At 42.5% G+C, this 23,341-nt stretch overlaps 2 protein-coding genes across 5 annotated transcripts in view; one reads left to right on the top strand and one right to left on the bottom strand.

Annotated features, from left to right (window-relative positions):
- Positions 1–1,257, bottom strand: part of Hspa12a (heat shock protein family A (Hsp70) member 12A) — a 141,951-nt gene extending 140,694 nt beyond the window's left edge. For 2 of the 3 annotated variants that reach the window (XM_069988100.1, XM_069988097.1), the window contains exon 1: positions 656–741. In XM_069988100.1, coding sequence (XP_069844201.1) covers positions 656–658 — 3 coding nt within the window. In that variant the 5' untranslated portion in view covers positions 659–741. Of the gene's footprint in view, positions 1–655; positions 742–1,112 lie in introns of those variants that run through there. The other variant, XM_069988098.1, reaches the window with a different exon arrangement.
- On the top strand, positions 601–22,946 carry Eno4 (enolase 4). Of its 2 annotated transcripts, XM_069988101.1 has the most exons (14): positions 601–821; positions 4,122–4,250; positions 5,226–5,416; positions 6,585–6,730; positions 8,471–8,640; positions 8,723–8,854; positions 10,069–10,122; positions 11,703–11,759; positions 12,397–12,564; positions 15,366–15,491; positions 17,164–17,359; positions 19,449–19,516; positions 20,034–20,151; positions 22,036–22,946. In XM_069988101.1, exons 1-14 carry the CDS (start codon positions 657–659, stop codon positions 22,167–22,169), a joined length of 1,854 nt encoding a protein of 617 aa, XP_069844202.1. In that variant the 5' UTR covers positions 601–656; the 3' UTR covers positions 22,170–22,946. The 2 variants fall into 2 exon arrangements, with proteins under 2 accessions (XP_069844202.1, XP_069844203.1); XM_069988102.1 differs by lacking the exon at positions 4,122–4,250.
- The last annotated feature ends 395 nt before the right edge of the window (positions 22,947–23,341 follow it).

The following is a 23,341-nucleotide window of genomic DNA, read 5'->3' on the forward strand; positions in this document are numbered from 1 at the left end:
CCATCCCTTAGGACTCCCCCGCCCCCGCCCCTCAGTTTATTTGGCCCACACTGGCTTGTCCTGGCATTGATTTCATCGCTCCTAATTGATCTCCCAGGGAAGGGTGCGTGTGTTTCTCCCCTGGACACCACAGTGCGTCCGGGCCAGCTCTCTGCGTGTCTCGGACGCATCATCCGCCGGACGAATGGATTGCTGGAACCTCTCTAGCTCAGACCCCGGGGGTCTTTGCGGCTCCCCCGGCCCGGCGGGCCCGCGCGCAGGTCACTGCTCTAACCGCACACCTCCGGGGCCGCTCCGGGGCAGGTCGCCCGGAGCGCGCGCGCCACCGGGGCTCGCGCATCCCTGGTCCCGCAAAACGCGCTTCGTGAGATCGGGTCTCCATCGGGTGGAGGGGGTCATGGGGAGGGGAAGGGTCAGAGGTGAAAATCCCGGCCGGGAGAGCTCGAGAGTCCGGAGTGCGGGAGCCCAGCCCTCGGGAAAGGGGAGGGAGGAGCGCGCCCGAGACGGGTTCTGCTCCCGGCAAAGAGAAGTCCTGGCGACCTAGGGGCTGAAAGCCTCGCGAGATCTGGGAGTGGGATCTCGTTGTGTTGCCTAGTGACGGGAGGACGCTCGCGGGTCCGCAAACTAAAGTCGGCGGTAGACTGAAATCTCCTACCATGGGGGAAGAAGGCGGCGGCCGCAGCTGTGGGATCACTAGGGAGCTGCAGAAGCTGAAGCAGCAGGCGATCGAGTACTACCGGGAGAACGACGTTCCGCGCAGGCTGGAAGAGCTGCTCAACTCCACCTTCTACCTCCAGCCTGCCGACGTCTACGGGCACCTGGTAGGGACCCAGGGACGAGCGCCCTCCGCCCTCCCGCTCCTCCCCCCCCCCCCCCCCGCTCGCTGGGGGCTGCGACAGTTCACTGCGCCTGCGCCTCAGACTCGCGCACGCGCGCCGTGCCGGGCCTTGCTGCGTCCTCCTTCGGGAAAGAGGTGGGAAGCCGGCCGCCCGCGGAAAGTGTGCCGCCAGGACGACAGCGCAGAGCATGGCAGCCTTCCTCGCTACCCAAGGAACCTCTACCTCTTCCCTGTGGGCCTCTGCAACCCAGATCTGACGCCCAGCTCAGCTTACCTGTCAGAGGCCCGCTTCCCTCTGCGGGATGGGTGCTTGCTCTGGCGTCTGCTACTGTTTAGCTCCAGCCCACCTCTAGGGCCTCAACCAGCTGACTTCCATTGCTTCCAAGTTTCCCTCCGAGCTCTAGTTGGGACGTCCTCTGGTCTGGGTGATCCACCCCACCTGGCCAGCTCCTTTAACTCCAGAATTCGCCCAGAAGCCTTGCCCACGTGGCCCTAGACTAAGTGTCCTTGGGTAGTCCTAGGTTTTCTGTTTTTGTTTTTCCTAAGTCCTTTGAGTCATCCTCCATCAGCCAGCTGGTGAACTGCTGAGACAGGAAGCCTGTGCATTAAATTTGGGGGCATTTTAAGGGAGATCATGGGGTTCCGTTAAGCCCCTTGTGACTTGTTATCTCTGTCCTTGGGACCATTTCAAAGTAAAACATGAGTCCCCTTTTCCAAATAAAGAATCTGCAGCTCAGATATTTAAAATATTTTCCTCAAGGGACACAGTGAATGATAGATCAAAAAGCCAGGTTTGTATCTCTAGTACCTAGCTGAGTATGTGGTATATAGGAACACTCAAAAACGATTTATAGCATGAATGAGTGAATACTTGAATTGACCCCACTGACTCTTGGAAATACCGAAGCCACTTACTCCTGGGTTTACAAAGACAGCCCTGTCTCACAGGTCCTTAGTATACAAGCTAAGATGATAAATTTGGAATTTTGTTCCATAGGTAGCGTAATGCATTTCCTAGTCAGTTAGGCAGCTGGAACACTCACTGGTTTGTGCATCTCTGTACTATGGAGTGTGTACCATGGTTAGGGACAAAACTTCACTGATGTGTGATCATTGTGTGTTAAATGGCCAGAGTAGTCACTGTATCACTGTATACCTATCCAAGGACTTCAGAGATGGAGAAGATCCTTGCAGGTGGGAATAGTGAGGAGAGCTTTGAGGGATGTTCCAAAATTGCACTGACAAAAAGGGGCAACCTCCTTTTCATTTGCCCAGTCACTGTTCCAGTTTATCCCTGTTTCACCTTGTTTCTCCCTCGTCTATGCCATCCATCCTGCAGTGCTGCCTGAGCAATGTCCACAATAACCCAAGCCTGAGGATAACTCTCTTCCTTAGAAACCAGTGTCTTCCCCTGGCAGAGTACAATCACACACCTTCATTTATGTGGCAAAGTGCTTGGGTCCTACTTCCAGTAGAAGAATTATCTTCCACCCCTTCCCTTCCACTCCCCTATGTTAGACTGCCTACTGCCCTCTGAAGCCTGGAGTTGCCCATTCCCTTCTGTTGGTTCATCTCATTCCCTCTATCTGCAGTATCTACCTCCACCAGTCTTCAATTTGGTATTTCTTCTGTATTTCTCAAACATCAGATAAATGCAGAGATAGAAAGCAACCCCTAGAGGCAACAATAAGACTGTGTTCTTTCATCATAAAAGTCATGGCTGAAAGGAGTTTGGACTAAGAAAAGTGTTACATTGACCTGTCCCCACTGGATATAACATTACAGTGAAAGCTTTTATGAAAGTCCTTCCCACATGGACTCTGGACCTGCCTTGATCGCAAAGATATAATCCAAAACAGCGTGATAAGTGTTAGCATATGGAAGCTAGGCTTCATGCTAGAGAAAGCCCAAATACCTTGCTGAAAAGAGAACCAATGAAAAAACAGGCCATGGCAGATGTCCAGCAGCTAGCATATCTATCCAGTGAGAAAGACATGTCTGGCCAGGCATTGGACCTGTGATTGACACCACTGGATATTCTGGCCCCATCAAGCCTTCCTTTAGGTGATACATCTGCATAGGAACCCCTGGACACAACTAGGAAAAGAATGTTCCAGTTAAGTTCCATTCACATTGCCAAACCACAAACAAATAAATGGTTTCTTCATGATTCTGAGTTCTAGAGTATACTGTTACAAGCAGTAGATCATTCAAACACTGGTGATATGATCTAGGACCATTTCTTTCTCTACAACTCAGTTTAATACCCTCTACCTCAACTGCATTGAGAATGTGATGATAGACATACAGACTGTGCAAGGACACTGACATACATTGGTTTACATAAGACTCCTATATATGGCAAATATGGTAGTATGTGATTCATCTTAATAGTATGTGGCACATTGCTGGTGCTTTGTTGAACTGAGCCCGTTGCAAACGCATACTGTAATATAAATACCATTTTTTTCCTTTTCCAATTTTCTAAATTCTTGTAAACATCTACTCTGTCACCGCAAACCATCCATCTTTAAATTGAGTGATGGCCTGAAAATTGGAGCCACGCCTGAGCTGGCTCATTGCTCTGGGTGTTAGACAAACACATTGTCTTGGCTAAAGTCACTGGATCTTAACTGGACCAGAAACCTGGTCTACTGCGTGGTGACAAAGAGGGCAAGGAGATTGTTCCTTAACTTTTTCTCCTCCCATCATCTCTGGTTTATGCTCCTCTGCAGAGAACGCCACCTCTAACCATTTCCCTTCTGCTCTTGGAGTGGGCTTCCCACCTCGAGAAACTATTACTAAGATTTCAACAAGCCTATTTGACTACAAAAGTCTGTAAGTGAGATTCAGTCACTAAAGTCATATGGCTAAAAGCCCATATGACTTGCTGGGAGAATAAAAACGATTCCCTTTTTGGATTCTTACACTTGAATACACAGCAGAGTTCTAGAGGCTAATGTCCTTACCATGGACTCTTTCTCTTGGGATCCATTAGGAGGCCAAGTTACTCTAGAAAGTTTTGCTAAAGAGTGACACAGGGCCATAAATTAAGAATTGAGTTTCTGCTAAGAGTTCAAAGACAACACATTGCTCCAATATGCCAGAGACACAGCCAGCAAAAGCCCAGTAGGACTTTGCAGTCAAAGGGATGCTCTGATAGCACCAAACTAGGAAGGATACTCATGGAGAGGCCCAGTAAACTACAGGAAATGTGAATCGTCTTTTGAAGATGAACTCAACGCGATGTTCTGATTTTTGTTTCCTTGTGTGTGTGTTGAAGGCAAACTACTTTTCCAAGCTTGCAAAGCCTCCCACTATATGCAGAGTTGTGGGAAAAAGCATCCTGGATGGACTGGGGCTTCCCACACTGCAAGTGGAAATATTCTGCATCATTCAAAATTTTTCTAAGGTACGAGGCAGTTTAAGTCTTCCTCTACTTCCTGCCCTGCATTTACTAACGACTCTGGTCTAAACTAGATATTTATGTTTTGAAGGTCAGTGTTTGTGTAAAAATGTATATATATATATATATATATATATATATATATAAATGAATAAACACACACATATATAAACATACTGATTATTCATAGTCACATAAGCATGAATCATACAATCAACTATGAATTTTATATTTTTACTGTCAGTATAATTTTGATACAGACATGACATGCTAATCTGAAGAGGATCCAAGATCCAAGAAAAGGAAAATTAGGCAAAAATAGTTTTAAGACTCTGACTATACAATGTGATGAATCCTATAAATTCACATGGGTTAACAGTTTTATAGTGTTATATGTTTACATAGATTTAGGTTGGTTTGAATAAAATAACTCATTTAAGGAATTTTAAATTTCACCTTAACTGTGATAGAAATGTTAGAAATCATTTTGCTACAGCAGCTGAGTAGAAAGTAATCACGGTTAAATCTGTCCACAACCTTGTCACTATTTATCCAAGAGGTAGTGAGAGAAATGAAATTCAGTGTTGGGCTTTAATGTGAGTACTTTATCAAGGTAATAATGGTAAAGGTTTCCAGAAGTAGGATTTCACAATGTTAGAATAGCTATGAAAATATCTCAAGGGGAGAAAGCAGTCAAGAATCATATATATATATACATATATATATATATCCTACAAAATTAAGAAGAGTAAAAGGGGGAGGGATGGATGAAAATGTTGAAAGGGGTGACATTGATCAAGCGATATTATAGTTATAAACTCCTTTATTAAATAACAACTCTTTGAACAACTACTTAAAATATTTTTTAAAAAAATATCAAAAAAGTGATATATTCTTGGTCCCCCCCCCATACATGTCAATTCCATTTCCTGTTTCTGTGAGACTTAGGGAAGATGTGGGGCACATCTGTCTTGTTTTCAGCACATCTGTTCTGTGGAGATCTCCACTGACTTTGAAGTTCTGGAGAATGCTTCATCAGAGCTGGTGGAAGCAGAAGAGGCAGAGAGGGACATGGCGGTGAACACAGCAGTGCAGTGGATCAACGAGGCCATCACGGAGGAGCTGCAGGGCCGGATAGCCACTAGGCAGGCTGAGGTGGACCAAGTACTCAGGTACAGCTTCGACTTTGAAAGAGAGGCATCAGTTGTCTGTTGTCTTTCCATTCACCTATCAGTTTGATGTCTCTGTACAATCTATAGAGATGGGAAGTCCATTTGGGAAGTATGTGGCAAAGCAGCAGTTTTTACACCAAGTGCCATTTTCTCCCCCCAAATCTTGCCACTAAACTCTGCATGAGGTCACATAGCACCTTCTGATCTTTGTCATGCATGAAGCTTCCCTACCATTCAGCCAAAGAAGTTTGTCTGGAAAGGCATCATAGTACAAAACCAGATGTCCTCACTTGCTCTTATACCACCTTTGAGCTCTTCATGACCTTCTGTGGAGTCAGGTGTGTCTTACCTTCAAGTCACATTCAAGTCTTCCATGCTTTGGATTAGTGGGGTTTGATTCTAAAATTTTAAAAAAAAATTCTTTTGAAAAAATTTTGCCTGGAATTTTATGTCATTGTGCCTAAATAAGATTTCTCAAAACTAAAAAAACAGACAACAACAAAAAAACTATTTACCTTAAGTTGGGGGGGATTATGCCTGTAATCGCAGCCTCTCAGGAGGCTGAAGTCTGAAGATCATGGTTCAAAGCTAGCCTGGGCAGGAATCTGTGAGACAATTATCTCCAATTAACCAGTAAAAATAAACCCAAGCAAACCTGGAAATGGAGCGTTGGCACAAGTGGTAGAGCACTAGCCTTGAGCAAAAAACCTCAGGGATAGCACCCCTAAGTAAAAGATCCAGGAATGTCATATATATATACAAAAAAATATTTACCTTATGATTCTCCCAACATGAAGACAAAAAGACATTTTCCACAAAATGCTGTATTTAACCATGTATTCTTATTTTTGATAGATCTGTCTTTTGAATCTTGTACAAAAGAAAATCCCAGTATTTAATCAAATTATGTCTTCAAATTTATTCTAAAAGCACAGAAAGAACTCAAATCATTTTTTAAAATCCTTAAATATTTGCTGCCAAGCCAAAACGAGTTTCAGTCCTTGAACATAGTTTTAATAATATCATATTAAGTTTGACCTTGGAAATTAAAGTGAGTTTGTTTTTATGTAGCTAAAAAGCATATCATGAAAACATTTGGGGATCAGCTCTAAAACAGAGAGATATTTGTAAATATCCCATTATCAAGCCATATTTTCTTTCTATTAAGGACATTCTTTGCAAATAAAGTACAAGAAGATAAGGAGCAGAAAGAGTTGGAGAAAACCATGGAAGAGTCTACAGCACCTGTTCCTCCACCTGTAACACCACCCCCACCCCCTCCACCTCCTCCCAAAAAAAAAGGGCCCAAGTCAGGTCAGTAGCTTACCAGCCTGTGGATCCATGTGAGGAAGGGAGACTAAAGCTTGGACTGGCTGGTTCCCAGCTGGGTGCCATCCAACATTCATGCTAGGTCTTTGCTTGAAGCTGCTGGGCTGTGTGGGCAGGGTTTTTCCCACCTCCATTTTTACTTGTAAAACAAAATGATTACTCAGAGGTGAGCATTTATTAAATAGACCAGACCCTTCACCCTTCCCCCCCCCCCCCCGCTGGAAATTTCCATTAGGTAATCAAAAATGTATTCCAAGCCTGGCATTGGTGGCTCATACCTGTAATACTAGCTGTTCAGGAGGCTGAGATGTAAAAGATTAAGGTCTGAAGCCAGTCTAGGCAAAAATATTTATGAGACTCCATCTAAAGCCAGTCTAGACAAAAATATTTGTGAGACTCCACAAATATAACTAGCAAAAAGTTTGGCTGGGGGCATGGCTCAAATGCCTGCGCACCAGCAGAGCAAGCTAGTGTGAGGCTTTGGGATCAAACCCCAGTACTAGCAAAACAACAACAAAAAATGCCATTTTTTAGAGATTAGTAAAGGATTTTACTCGTTTTTACTCTTTTTCATGGACATCTGGCCCTTCCTAGGTCAAATGCAAATTAATGTTTGCCTGAGAAATCTTAACTATTTTAAAGAAAATAATTGAAGTTATCACTTTAACTTGTCCTTTGCCCATGCCTTCCAAAAGATCGCTAGGTATGTATGGTATGTTTACCTCAGAGTTGCTCCTAGTAATTATTTTTCTGTCTGTCAAACTAGAGCATCTCCTCATTCAATTTGTTATCATTACAGTGGCTAGCATGATGCTAGGCATACACGAACACCCAATAAATGTTTATCCCATTTTATAAGAAAGCACCAAATCAGAAGGAGAATATGAAAACAAGATCTCTTCTTGTATTGATTCTGGCTGCTGAGATCCAGAGAAGGACAGAGAATCAAACAAGACAAAAGAATTCTACTAGTCTCCTCTCTGGAGACTGAGTCATTAGACCATAAGTAGATGCTCATTTGGCAGTTGTTTTTGGCTGCTAAAAGGAAAGATATAGAATGGAATGGTAATTTGCTAAGCCTTTCATATGTGCTTGATGCATACCCATCTTATCTCCATAGAGGATTTGAACTGTGGGAACTGGACAAAAGAACTAAAGATTTGTGACAGAATATAATCTGATCAGACAGGGTGGCTGAGAACATGTTACCATGAAAGGTGGGTCTGTGGCATGTCTAACGATGATAAACATCATCAAAGCAGTCATTTAGGGTTGATGAGGGGGATAAGTATATACATGAAAAGATGCCTGACCAAAAACTGGGTATAAAGATAGCTATGACAAGACACAGGAATAAAGGCTATGGAATGGCAAGATGATATAAATCCTTTCTTTATGCACTTTACATATCATGCAAATGTCTTAATCACCATAATCCCCAGTTTACTATATGTGACTTGGATAACATCTGCGTCATACAGTTGTTGAGTTAATATTGAATGGCTGGAATTTCTCAGGCAAAATTTTGGCTCAGGATGATTTGAGCACCAGTAAGTGAAACCAGCAGAAAACGTGGTGGTTGAGCTGAAGAATAGCTTCTTCTCAGTCATCTTCCCTTTTACCTGGCCTTTCCATCTCTCAGTTCAATGTCTACAAGTTCAGTCTTGTCTTACTATAGTCAGACATCGTAGGAAGGAATCTTTTTCTGTGTTTTTCCCCCTCCAGGACGAAAGGACACTCTTAATGAGAAACCTATCCTGCCTGCAGAACCCCCTGAAGCCATATTCTGTGGCAGTATGGCCATTGGGGCTGTGTCACTAGCTATTGCCAAAACCAGTGCCACACTGGACAATATTCCTCTGTATTTAAACATGGCATTACTAAAGCACAATCAGGTTAGTAATGGTGAAGATTCCACTGCAAGGAGTGTCTCCAGGCAAATGAACTGTGTTTCTCATTTTCCTTTCCCAATTTCAGGAACAGCCAGCAACACTAACTATGCCTTTACTGATGGGATCGCTGGTCAGCTGTGGGAAGTCATCACCTGGGAAGCTGAATTTAATGAAAGAAGTGATTTGTATACCCCATCCTGGATTATCAACCAAACAGGTACTTTACATTACCTTGCATACTTATTTTTCTTTGAAAATAACAAACAAAACCTACATCATTGATTATTTTTAAATATGGCTCCTCTATACTAGCAAGGGAGAGGAAATTAAATAGAGAATGAGAAAACATTAGGAAATCAGGGGTAATGAAAGAAAGCCAAGACCTCCTCTGAGGTCTGGTCCCTTTCAGCAGTGGCTCATACTGGCGCCTCAGAAGCCAGAAGCGAACAATTCTGAAGGCCTCGATAGTGTGGGAAGGTTGCTACCAAGGGCAGTCAAGATATCTTTATTTACTCGTTTATGAACTTTATTCACTGGCAGTAGCAAGTGGAAGCTGGCATTCTGCAGCAATTCTGTAGGAACTCCAGGCCTAGCAGATTGCCTGGCAAGTAGGAGACACTGGTTTAGTCTGTATTTATAGACTGCATGAATCCTAAGCCTACCTTCACTTCTTGGGTGTATATTATTAGTGTTGTCTCCATCGCTCTTCAGAGGCCTGTGAGAGTCAAGATGGACTTACAGTGGTACCAATTAATTGTGGGGAAGAACTAATCATTTATTTTCTATAATAGCTACTTTCAGAAAACATACAGGATGTTCCCTCTGACCTCCGGTAGTAATGAATGCTATTTTTCTAAGTTAGTGGAAGTAAGGTAAAAAAACAAAAAACAAAAAACAACTAATCTCTGGAAGTTTTCTCTATGATAAAGAACTTCTTTTATAAATAAAATTATTATTACCTTACATTTCTTAATTATAGAAGACCAGAATTTCTATCTGACTCACCATCTGTCAGATGATATTTAGATCCTATTCCCTGAATCCTTCCCTTAGTTAATATCTGCTGTGATATTTAGTGCCAGAGCACTTGGCATGTCATTCTTTATCTGTCTTCATATGTAGATCTTATACGCATTAGAACATGCATTCTGATTTTTAAGTTATAGAGGATTGGCCACTCAAATCCAGGCTATCTTGACGACCAGTGACATGTACTAGAGAAAGCTTCCAGGCTGGTCAAGAAACCATGAAGAAAATGAAGTTACCTGGGCCAACCATTAGAACCAGAAGGAACATTGAGGAAACTAAGTCAGCTATTTGACCACACCATCTACTCCCTGAGGGCCATTATATAGGAATGTGAATATTCTGCATTAGGAATAACCATACGGAGTATACAATTGTGGAAGATGATGGTTATTCTACTTACAGGGCGTGGAGATGCTTTTGGAAATTCAGAAACAAATTAGCAAAGCAATGGAAACGGTATGTGAAAGTGCATAGCATCTAGCTACTCACCCCCCCCTTTTTTTTTTTTGTCAGTCATGGGGCTTGAACTCTGGGCTTGGGCACTGTCCCTGAACTCTTCAGCTCAAGGCAAGTGCTCTACCAATTGAGCCACAGCACCACTTCTGGTTTTCTGGTGGCTAATTGGAAATAAGAATCTTACACACTTTCCTGCCCAGATGGCTTTGAACCTCAGATCTCAGTCTCCTTAGTCGCTAGGATTACAAGTGTGAGCCACCAGTGCCCAGTGCTACTGGGACCCAACTTGTAGCTCATTTTGGAATTAGATCAATCTTGCTACCACTATGGAAAAATGGCTTTATTCGCCTTGGATTTCCCATGTGAATGTACGTATATATACATCCCTCACTGTCTGTGGATCAGCTTTCTAAGGGTACTGAGCACTCTCATCCTGGTTTCTGTGGCTACTGGCTCTGTGAAAAGACCATCCTTTAGGATTGACAAAGGATTCAGTGACTAAAAGTTAAACCCACCAGCTTGTCCCCTGAGAATATTGGAAACAGTATGCTGGGCATATAGAAGCAAACCCCACAGAGGTAGGGAGTATTCTGTCAGGCCTATCCTCTGCAAAGAGAGGATCTGCATCAAGGCAGGAGTTCCAACCATGGCGTGTGCATGCTTTGTGTATATGAACGGAGACACATGAACCGTTAGGTATACAGCCCCCCTGTATGTGATAGTGGGCACAAACTAAGAGTGAACTAAAAGGAATGTTTTCCTGAAGTTGAAAGTTTGGGATCTTAAAGAGTATGTTATGTCTGGAATCATCCCTATGTGTGTGTGGAGGTGTGTGGAGGTGTGCATGTGTGTGCATATGATGTGCATGTGTGTGGGGTGTGCAGGCTGTGAATATGGGGTGTCTGTATGTGTCAGTGTCTATAAAGTATGTGCGTGCATGTCAGTGTGGCAGTGTCTGTATGCATGTGAGTGTGGTGATATCTGTGTGTGCACATGGATGTGATTGTGTGGGGTATCTGTGTGTATGTGAGCTGGTACATAGGTGAATGCGTGTGCATTAATGTGAGGGTGTGCATGTATGACAGCAGAGCTGATATGAGTATGGAGGTGAGTAGAGGTGGATGAGTATGAGTATGTGTGTGTTTGTGTGTAGGTCTTTGTGTACTGGAGTAACTTATATGTGTGTGCATGTACTTTTGTATGCATGCATGAGTGTGGTGTGTGTATGTTTATGTGTGGGGTGAGGGTGTCACTATTTGTATACATGTGGGCTGACATTTAGGTGTGTTTGTGAGTGCATATATGTAATTGTAGGGTGTACATTTATGAGTACAGGGTGACTGTATGCATACGAGGGTATTTGTGTGCTTGTGAGTGTGGAGTGTGATTGTGTGTGTGTGTGTGTGAGAGAGAGACAGAGACAGAGACAGAGAGAGACAGAGAGAGAGGGAGAGAGAGAGAGACAGAGAGTCACAGTGTGGCTGGCCAGGTTCTGTACAAGTAGAGGACCTGATGCTCTGCTTGCTGTCAGAGACACGTTTGAAATCCGAGTGACATGTACTTTATCTTTTGTCCCACAGTTGCCACCTCCAAAAGCAGAGACAAAGAAAGGGCACGATTCAAGCAAAAGAGGTCAAGTAAGTCCATGTGTTTGTTTGCCACATCTGCTTTTCAGTTTAATAAGCATACATACACATACACACACATTCATAACACAACCTTAAACCTTCAGCATCCTTGATAGTGCTTCAATTTATATAGTAGCAATTCATGGTTTGGGCATATCACAACAGACCTTGAAATAGAGGCATATGGCTGCCTTTCCTTGGGATCCTTTGGGCTCCCAAATCTGTTAAAAACCGTCCCTAGTAATGCATACTTTTAGCCTTAAGTCATTTGCTTTTTTTAAAAAAAAATCAGACCTTTCCTGAAGCAAAATTACATTTTTAACAATTATGTTCATCTAGAAGAAAATAAAACATAAGAAAGAACAGGTTTGGAGGAAGAGGACTGGCTGAGTTAGAGACCAATGGACAGCTTCAGGGACAGACTCAACAGTCACCAACTTGGTGGCTATGGCTCAGTTTAGCTCAGTTTAGAGGAAATCATATGCCCAAAGTCCTGTGAATGGAGTCTAGAAGTTGGATTTATCAAGAACCGAAGAACTGGATCTTTGGAGAGCTGTATCAAGTTATAATCCATGACCATCACAGAAGCTCCAAGGACGTTAGTTGGCTGGGATGATGCGCATCATTTTTTTTTTTTCATCCTTAGCCACTGATCACTGGCAAGATGTCCCACCTTGGCTGTTTAACCATTAACTACGACACAATAGAACAACCCCTGCTTCTAATCCAGGGAGCCTGTGTGAACCTGGGACTAGAACTGGGCAGGAATCTGCATCTAGCCATCAACTGCGCTGGACATGAGCTCATGGACTATGTAAGTTTCCACTTGAAAGTGGGTCACCTCTGGCTGAGATACATAATTTTAACATTAGACCTCAAAGGAAGACCTTATTTGAATATATCCTCAAGGGGTACAGAATTTTAGTTATTCATATTCTGTAAGGGACCTAGATAGAAATTAGTGGAGAAAGCCAAATTAGGTAGTATAAGCAGATAAGTTTTTAGTAACACACAGTGTCCTAATTACATGTAGACATTCTGCATACAGAAACTTCATAAATTTTAAAAGTGTTTCTGAAAAGTATAAAAAATCCCTTCAATTATAGATTCCTTAGGAATTTGCTTAATTGCATAATTTATATTGCCCTCATTAAAGCTATTGGAAAATGATATGTATGTTGAGTATAATCCTTTGGTTGGTAAATGCTGAATTTGTCAGGCATGTAAAGTGGGTCAGTCATAAAAATGATTGACAGACCTTTCTAGATAGAACCCCTCTAAGCTAGCTGAGACTTAAGAGTTTAGGCTCGGCTTTCTATTTATTTATTAGTTATTATTTCTGTAGTCCCAGGGATCAAACCGTAAGGGGAGAGGTCCAGGCCTTAAACAAGTGTTTAAGGAATGGGAGCCCCGTCCGCCAGTCCCCTTTTTATAGAAAAAAAAGATGTCCAAGTTGTTAAAAGCTTTATGAAGAATATATTTTCATTCAACTAAATATATCCAAGTGTTATGCTCAGCCTGGATGGGGAGGACAGAACCTATCTTGATGATGAAATACCATGCAGTGATTACTACTTAGAAAGAAAAAAATATTTTCAAGAGTTGGAAAACAGGTTCATTGACACCTGTCAGGCCCTTGCTCCCCCAGGCTACTAATAAATGTATTTGGGAAATCTGTGTGCTAAGAAATATATTGAAGTTTTTGGACACACACACACACACACACACACACACACACACACACACACACACACACACACATTTTATTTTATTTTATTTTATTTTATTTTTTTTGTCGGTCGTGGGGCTTGAACTCTGGGCCTGGGCGCTGTCCTTCAGCTCTTCAGCTCAAGGCGAGCACTCTACCACTTGAGCTACAGCGCCACTTCCAACACACACACATTTTAAAATGCAAAAATGTCAAGTCTTAATTTTATAAAATGCACATCATATTGATGTGTACTTAGAGTGACTTGGTCATTTTATGTCACATTTGAGAGACACAGCAAAATAAGATCCTGCTCTAACTGTAATTGTAACCTTATCTACAAAAGAAATTTTGAATAATATCTTAGGTTAGAAGTTTAGTTTTCTCAAGAAACAAAGCACAGGGGTTGGGAATGTGGCTTGGTAGTAGAGTGCTTGCCTAGCATGCATGAAGCCCTGGGTTCTATTCCTTGGTACCACATAAACAGAAAAAAAAAAATGCAAGTGGCACAGTGGCTGAAGTGGTAGAGTGCTATATTGAGCAAAAGAAGCTCTAGGACAGTCCCCAGGCCCTGAGTTTAAGCTCCAGGACTGGCGAAAGAAAGAACAAAAGAACAAAAGAAAGAAAAGGAAGGAAGGAAGGAAGGAAGGAAGGAAGGAAGGAAGGAAGGAAGGAAGGAAGGAAGGAAGGAAGGAAAAGGAAGCAAGCAAGTACATACAAGAATTTTTAACTTCCTATTCTTCACAGAACATGTTTTGTTTTGTTTTGGTGTTAGTACTTGGGCTTGAACTCTTGGCCTTGTGCTCTTGTTTAGCTCCACTTCTGGCTTTTTGGTGGTTAATTGGAGATAAGAGTCTCATGGACTTTTTTTTGCCTGACTGTCTTTCAACCTGGATCCTTAGATCTCAGCCTGAGTAGCTAGGATTACTGGTACCTGGTTGACTGCATGTTTTCATCAGCAATGTATACCAAGAACAATGAATATGCTGCTACTAATGATAAGGAGCATGGGTATTTATTGCTTATATTCAATTTAATGTATTGGCTTTAACTTAGAAAAGCTAAGGTTCTTTCAATGTGAAACGACTGCAAAATCCTTCTTAGAAACCTAGTGAACTCCACTAAAATCTACTCTGCTAGCTGAAACAGCAGGAAGGCATTAGCAAAGAAAACAGCCACTCTTACCTGGTCTACCTCCCTCCTAAAACCTAAATATCCTAGGTGCCACCCCTGAATCCAGACTTGAGAAGAATTGCTTAAAGGCTAACGTACATCTGTTTTATTATATGCAACGATGGGTGTTGCAGACTTCTAATGAGTGGGCTTGCACTAGAATCCTCCTTTCAGGTCAGTATGGTTCCTGGAAGTATGGTTCCTATTGAAGTTGCACACTACCTGAAAGATGCCATCTCATAAACACATTTCATACTGGTTGTTAGTCCTCAAAAGGCGAGCCCTGCTCTCATAGTTTTACAATATTTACAGTAAGGGAGACAATTATCTGTCCACTGTGAGTTCCAGAGTGGGCAGATTTACAGTGCTATTTTGTTGTTGTTTTATAAATTTATATTATTGTCCACCTACCTAAGCAGCCGGGGACCTGGCACCAGGTCATAAACCTAAATAAAAATACGTTCCCCTCCCACTCTGTACTTACTGGCTTTTTGTGCAGAAGGCTCCATCTGAGGTCTGTGGGAAGAGGAACACTGACTTGATTTCTCCAGGTTAATATTTTATAGATATTTAGATGGCAAGGCATTGATTTCTCAGGGGAAGCTGGCTTAAAAAGAGTCTGTTTGCAATCTTTTATGTGAAATGAACAAAGAAATCACATACTTACCACTGAAATGGTAAAAAAAAATTTACTCTTTGTCCTTTTATTGTGCTGTTTTCCTCACACATATCAGGGTAAGGGGAAGTATGAAGTGATGGTAGGCACCCACAAAAACTTCACTGAGATGGTTGACCTGTATGTGGATCTGATCAACAAGTACCCCTCCATTATTGCCTTAATTGATCCTTTCAGGAAGGAGGTAAGCTGGGTCCACCTTTTCTATTTTATAACCTATATTTTATATGCTATAAAGTAAGCAGGCTCAACTTGTTCATTCTCTAACATAGGATAAAATCTCATTCTTCTGGATCTCTGTCATTGGGAATATGTGGTAATTTGGGCTGGGGACTGAGGTGCTTTATTTTGGCATTCATGAAAAAGGCACTTATAAGCAAATGAATAGCAGAAACACAATTATCTAGGAGTGTGCCTGTCTATGGAATGAGCAAGCCATTCTGCAAGCCCTTCAGGAGTACCTGCGTATTTACAAACCACCTGACTGATGGAAGCTGCCCCTGCTGTGCCAGCTGGTGCTTCAATAGGTTAATCATATATCATTTCCACGTGCTCACGGAAGCCGGACTTCTGTGAGACCAAATACCTTTTCAACGTAAATCTAGTTACTATATATGCACGAAAGGAACAAGGCTATATATATATATATTATATGTATATTTAAAACATGTATCTCCTCCCAACCCACTTAAACTCCAAAATGGGCACGAAAGGAACAAGGCTATATATATATTATATGTATATTTAAAACATGTATCTCCTCCCAACCCACTTAAACTCCAAAATGGGAATGCTTGATTTTGTGAACTTGAGAACCATTCATATACTGAAGGGGCATGCTGAGCAGGCATCTTCTCTGAGAGAACTATGTTGATTTGAGGACAGTATGAACACTGGATTCCATTTGCAGCCCCAGAGCCTTTCAGTCCCATCTTCCCTTTCCTGGCATAGGCTACATCTAGCACTCTCAGAGGATATTTGCTGAGTTCAGAGCCAGACTGGCTTCACAATGAGGCCTCAGGCTCGGATTGTAGCTGAAATTGTAGGATGCACCCAAATGGTCCGCTGTAATGGGACAGGCTGAAATTTGATCCAGTAGCTGAAACGACTTCATATGTATAAAATGCATATATAAATATAAGTACATGTACATACATATATATAAATATGCACTAATATAGATATATGCATGTATACATATTGCACTAATATAGAAGTATGCAGTTACAGATACATGTAACTTATTCAATAGGCATTATACTTTTTACAGAGGTCTCTCTGATAAAAATAGGGTGTTGGGAAAATGCCCTTGTAGGCTCTTTGTGTTTCCAGTTTTATGCTTATCAGAGATAACAGAAACATCTTCTAACCAGCCAGTCTTCAATAGCATTATGGGACGAGAATAGACTGGGTCAGTCCATGGGAGAACATCATTTAGTGCAGTAATATTTTATTCACTGTATCTGTAAGCTCAAATAATGATCCTTTTCCATGAACCTTGCTAATTCCTATGGGTATGGTACAGAGAGAATTCAGACACAGGTTAAAAGAGTGTCAAGGTGGGGCTGGGAAGGCAGCTAAGTGGTAGAGTGCTAGCCTTGCATGTGTGAGGGTTTGATTTCTCAGCACCACATTAGCAAAAAAAAGCTGGAAGTGGTGCTGTGGCTCAAGTGGTGCACTAGCCTTGAGCTGAAGAGCTGAGGGACAGTGCTCAGGCCCAGAGTTCAGGCCCCACGACTGGCAAAAAAAAAAAAAGTGTTAAGGCGTAACTAAGTCAAGTGTGACTCTGATTCTGTGCTATTTGATTTGTTGATCATGTTCAATACATTAAGGTAAACCTTTCAATATTTACCCAGGACGTTGAGCAGTGGGAGAGCATCTACACAGCGGTTGGTTCCAAGTGCTATATAATTGCAGGAGCTGCATCCAAAAGCATTTCAAAGCTTCTAGAGAACCAAATCACCAGCATCCCCAAATGCCATGGACTGATCCTGAGACATACCAATCAAACGACAATGTCTGACATGGTAGAAATAACCAATCTTGCCGACAGTGAGTAAACACAGCCAAAAAACTCAGGATGAGTTGCTTATACAAAAAGCCCCCAAATATGCAGTACATCAAAGCTCATAGAAAGCAAGTAATCTCAAAAAGAACAATCTCAAGAGCCATTTGTCAGCACATTCTCTTTTTCTGGCAAAGAAACTGCAGCTAGGTGATTCATCTTACCACGTTCTAACATCATCCCCTCACTGAGCTTCACGACAAAGCCCACTTCTCTGTCACCTTCATAATGGGAAAGCCCCTGTCTAACTCTGAACAAGGCCTGCTTACCTCTGAAAGGGAACTAGTACATTTATTCCTTTGCTTGGGCTACTTGGCCTAGGCTAAAAAAAACCTCAGAGAAACCCAAAGGATTGTTACAGCCTCTCTTACTATAGAACAGGATCCAACCTTTGAATCACAGACTATGGACCCCATAGCTGCCTTAGCCATGTTTCCTGACATGGGACAGTGTTCCAGATCAGGAAAAAAAGCTCGATACTCACAAAGGCAAGGTGTCAAGCACTATCAGGGAGGTCAACAAGGACAGATGTGTTAAGCCTGCAGCACAGGTACTAAAAAATCCCTCTTTGTGCTCACTGTTACCGCTTCATCTCTGTGAATCAAGGAGCTTCTATGTGGACAAGTGAGATGAGGACGCTCTTGCACACAGATTCAACCCAAGTACTTGATTGAAATAAACTTAGCTAGTAATCTACTCGGACACCAGGGGGCTCTTTTGATTTGTACTGACTTGGGAAAGTCTAGGGGGGAGGCTCAGAATTAGGAAAATGACAACGAGAAGACCCAATCAGAAGCAAACAGCTTTCCATCAGTACAAAGACCTGGGGCAGATGGAGGGTCACTTCCTACTACTTGAAAGCTGACAGGCAGGTTGGCAGGGCTGAGTAGCATCATCAAGAAAGGCACCTGTGAGCAGGCCCTTAGCAAGGAAGCTGGGAATCAGACATGGGATCCAAGCACTGGGAACCAGGGGATGACAAGCCTGAGAGGCCAGAGGAGAGCAGCTTCGTGTAGGACCCATAGGCATTTTAGCATTGGATTTACTCTGAAGTACAGTCATTTCCTCTAGTTCAAATGTGTTACCACCTCATGTTCTAAACATACTGTTCCATTGGCTTTGAATGTTTTTTCCTGTACTTGTTACTTAGCTATCTACTCATCATTTAGCTATAGGCTTAAATGGCTGATGTGTACATGCCTTCTCTGACCTCCCCTACCCCTACTCGTTTTAAACCTTCCTTGTGGCATCTTTTACTTTTCCTCTATAGGAAAAGCATAATGATTTATGTGATTATTTAATAGCTGGCGACCCCTACTAGATGGCAGACTCCAGTAAGTTCATGAATGCATGTGTGCACAGCATACTGGGACTTAGGAACTAGATAGGGGAGTCTCAGATCCTCATCAGGACACAAAGGCAGAGTGGCAGCCAGGGGCCAGGGAGGAGCTACAGGTTGAATGACAGGTCCAGGCAGGGCTGGCTGGGAAGGGCCTGTCCTCTTGGGCCCCACCCTTCAGCAAGCATCTGTCACCCACTTCACACAGCTCATCTAAAAACACATAGACTGTCACTAGGGAGAGGGGGTCTGTGGTTGTGCTCTTTGTAGACAAATTTCATAAGGTTTTGAAACCCTCACTACCCACATTATTCTTACATTCAGAAAGACAGCTTCCTTTAGGCAGCCTATCAACTCTACATTTGCTGTCCTTGAACTTAAGTGTATTTCACTGACTCAAGGATGCACGTTGTCTACATTGAACAGCAAGGAAACCAAATCATGTTGTACAGCTGTGTCTTAGAAATGTGTCCATTTGATAAGCACTTCCCCATTTTTCAGTGACAATACTGCATCTTACTAACAATGTATCTTAAATTTGATGAAAGACAGTATTTAGTATTTATGGCCTCTAGCTATTGGAAAGAAGACGATACAGATAACCCAGGCAATAAGAATGTAAGTGTTTAGGCTAGAATTGCCAACTCTGGCAAGCTTCTATTTTTGATCCCAAAGGCTCTGATATTTATCAGAATGGTTTCTACGCCACACAAAACTGACATGAAACACTTCTCCAGGTAAGAAGCAAATCGTCATTCTTGGCACTACAGAAGGAGAGTCGTCTGATGACAGCCTTGTCGATTTGGTAAGTGCTGAATGCTGGTCAATTGCAGAATTGCCAAAACACTGCTTTTATCGCGAATTGGTATTTCAGAGAAATGCAGTCTTTGGTGAAGAAAGTCATGTAACCTTTTATGAAATAGACTTGCTTCCTCGTAGACAGCTGCCTTTTGCAAAGAGCTAATCTTTGAACTTTTAAAAAGAAGCAAAATTGAAGTCCAGGGAAAATGACGAGTACACTTAAATGACTAGGGTATGCACTAGCAATCTTTCCCCGAAAAAGAAGGGTGAAAGGCCAAGCTGTTCTTACGTGAAATCAACGTGCTTACAGGACCAGTAAAGTGCCGCATGGACAGCCAGTCAAGCCATCTGTCTGCCCTTCGTGAGCAGGCCACTTTACTTACATCAAGATAGAAAACCAAGTTTTAAGAGAAAACCCTCAACAGCACATTGTGACATTACTCTTTCTCTTTATAAAGAATTGTTCATGGCTTAGCAAAACACCACTCCCCCATAGAAAAGAAGTTGTTTTCTTTGTTCAGGCTGTTGGACTCGGTGTCCGGTTTGTCAAGTTGGGGGGTCCTTCTCGAGGAGAACGAGTGACTAAGTACAATCGTCTTCTGAATATAGAGGAAGAACTTGTCCAGAATGGGACCTGGGGTATGCACTGCTTTCTTGCTTTGTTTTCACTTAGCCATGAATAAGGGAACAAAGACTGGAGGAGGGGGGCACAGAAGTCCCTCAGCAGGAGGGCAGGGGAATCCGAAGACCGTAAATCAGGGCTGACAGAGCCAGGGTGGCACTGCCACAATGTACATTGTTTTCTTAATGGATTATCTGTTTACCTGAATGTTTAACACTCTTGCCCTTCTTCTTGCTGAATGGGCTGTGTGATTCTTTTCAGTAGAATTAATTGATTGGAATCCCTAAGCCTACCTTTTGTTATGGTCCAAATTACACTTAAAGGTTCTCTGCACTGTCCCTGAAAGTGAAAGCAGATGTTTTTGCTGATGGTTCTTGGAAACAATTCGTTTTACTTCAGCCTAGTGGGCAGCATGCTAATTTTCATGTTGTACCCTGAAAAGGCCAAGGTCACAAGAGAATTGATCACTTAGTTTGTAAAATTTGAGTGGATAGCAGCATTTTGTGTATAGGCTGGTGGTAAATATTCTAGCTACACATTCTTGTTTCCTCTATTACTGATTTTGGTACCCAAAGGAGGGCTAACATGTTGAGAAATATCTAAAGAAGCTGACAGAAATCTTGATTTTAAACTGGTCATCTTTAACAGGAAATAAAGAGCTAACAGGGCAGCCATTTCTTTGACATGGGAAGGCAATCAAAAGTCTGGGCCAGGCACTGGTGGCTCACACCTGTAATCCTAGCTGCTCAGGAGGCAGAGACCCAAGGATTGCAATTCAAAGCCAGCCCAGGCATGAAAGTCTGTGAAAATTTTTTTTCTTTTTTTTGGGGTCCAGAACTCTGGGCCTGGGTGCTGTCCCCCAGCTCTTCAGCTCCAGCTCCAGCTGAAGAGCGCCACTTCAGCTTTTTTCTTTTTGCTTATGTGGTGCTGAGGAATCGAACCCAGGGCCTCAGGCATGCAAGGCAAGCACTCTACCACTGAGCCACCTTCCCAGCCCCAAGTCTGTGAGATTCTTATCTCCATTTAGACATACCTGAGTTCAAGCCCCATGACCAAAAATAAATAAATACTGAGATCTGAGGATCATAGTTCAGTCACCCTGGGCAGGAAAGTCTGAGAGACTCTGATCTCCAATTAACTAGCAAACAATAGGAAGCAGAGGTGTGGCTCAATTGGTTCAGCTCCATACAAGTCTTAGTACTGGCACACAAAAACATGTTAAGACTATGCTGTTTACTTATGACACACTGGCTTTTTTGTCAAATAGGTCAGACTCTATGGTTGTACATACCATTTGATTGTCCTTAATTGTACCAACCTGTGGAGGCCTTAGGAAGCTCCAGTGCATTCTCCATTTGCATCCAGACTCCTCAAGGAACACAGCTACTCAGAGCACCAAAACAAACTTGTGACTGGAGGCAGGGGGAGCCGGGAGTCCAAGGTGCTATTTGTAGCCCTTTATTACTAAAGACTTAGTAATAATTTCTCTGGCACTGGGCAGTAAATATTAAGGGGCCCCCTAAACTGGCAAAACAAAAGCTCTCTACTCCCACTTTTGAGTAGCGGATCTTGGCACAATCAGTCTGCCTGGGACTGTCTCTCCATACCAGCCTTTCCTCTACATTGTTGTCTTCCTCTTAGCCTTTTCTGCTGAGTCTTTGGCACTGTGCCTCAGACTTCCCCAAACATGGCATTAGATGTCCTATACACTAGATAGGACAACAGGGGTGCACAAATAAGGCCTAACTGAAGACGGGACATCTTAAAGAGGTGTGGATCTGAATGGCAGTGTGACTCCTTTGGATGTTTCTGGTTCTGTCCTTCAAATAATGTGATAAATAACATCAGAACTGGTAACACTAGATCAGACAGTAACCTTCATTGTTGTTGGTTTTAAACAGGTGCTAGTGAAGAACACACTTTCTTCCCCTTTACCGAGGATGCCGAGAAGCCTGCTACTGCCGCACTGAGTGAGCTGGTTCCCCAGGAGCCCATCTTCCCCACCGAGGTTATAGAGGGCTCAGCCAGACAATGAGCATCTTTGAGGTGGGGCTGGGCCCCAGGCCAGAGGCATCCCTTGCGTGCTAGGCTCACAGGTCTGAAGTATGTCTCCATGTTGGCTTTGTTAAAACTTCACTAACTCATGTGATTTTCATTTCTTTAATCTCATTGTTTGGTGTATGTATATAATTTTTGCCCCAAATTTTATCATACTTCCATGGAGACGCTAGTTCCACTCTCCATTTTTCAGGATCACGATCTAGTTTTCTTAGATGCATTTTTGTTGTCAAATTCCATACTCTTAACATCTTGTTCATTACAAATCAGAACACCTCTAAAAATACCATCTCTGCATTCTTCAAGAAGTTCTCCATGACCAGTGGGTGTCCACCTTCTGTGTTCCTTTTCCACCTCTGTGCTGACACAGAGCCAGCCTTGGGTAGAACTAGGAGAGGGGTGGGTACCCTTTTGGGAAGAGCTGAATGGCTTCAGCCCTCTTTCCTACACTTGACTCCTCTTTCGCCACTCCCCCTTCTTAAATTTTATTCTTGTATTTTACTTTTTTACCTATGTGAATCTCCTCAGATACTTTTTTAGAAGAACAAGTACAAGTAAGTACAGGGGCTAGCAAATATTCCTAAGGTTATTAGATATCAGTTAGTTACACAACCGCTTTTTAAAGATTTGGAAGGTTAAAAATGATGTAATGTGCATATTGACTGAGTCACCTCTTTTGTAAGTCACTGTTGGGGTTATAGAACTGGAATACCAGAAATAAATTCAGAGACAGCCTATATATGTGATGATGTCCACTACTTTCGATGACTGGGTTTCTATTCAAAGGGTTACCATTTGCTGCTCTTAAAAGTTATATAAATTGCTATATCCTGACCTACAGCAGGGTGACTAAATTTAGGTTTCTTGGTCTATAAATTTTTATTAAGTACAAAGTGCCTCTTCCTTTTGAAGAGTATGAACGAGGGAACTTTATGGCCTCATAGTAGATCAACTTCTGATTCTCAAAGCTACAATTTGAGATTGGCTCAGTAGGAGATGCTTGGAGAATGGAGCAGAGAACTGGTTGGAATTGGAATTATGTCACAGTCTGTAGCTGTCATTGCCTCTCTTGGCATTTAGCCACAAACAGGGAGGCAGGAGAAATTGGATGGAAAATTCATCTTCAAGGTAGGATGAACATGATTGGTA

Source organism: Dipodomys merriami, unplaced genomic scaffold (assembly GCF_024711535.1).
Source record: "Dipodomys merriami isolate MVZ:Mamm:240054 unplaced genomic scaffold, mDipMer1.0.p SCAF_35, whole genome shotgun sequence".
Lineage (NCBI taxonomy): Eukaryota > Metazoa > Chordata > Mammalia > Rodentia > Heteromyidae > Dipodomys > Dipodomys merriami.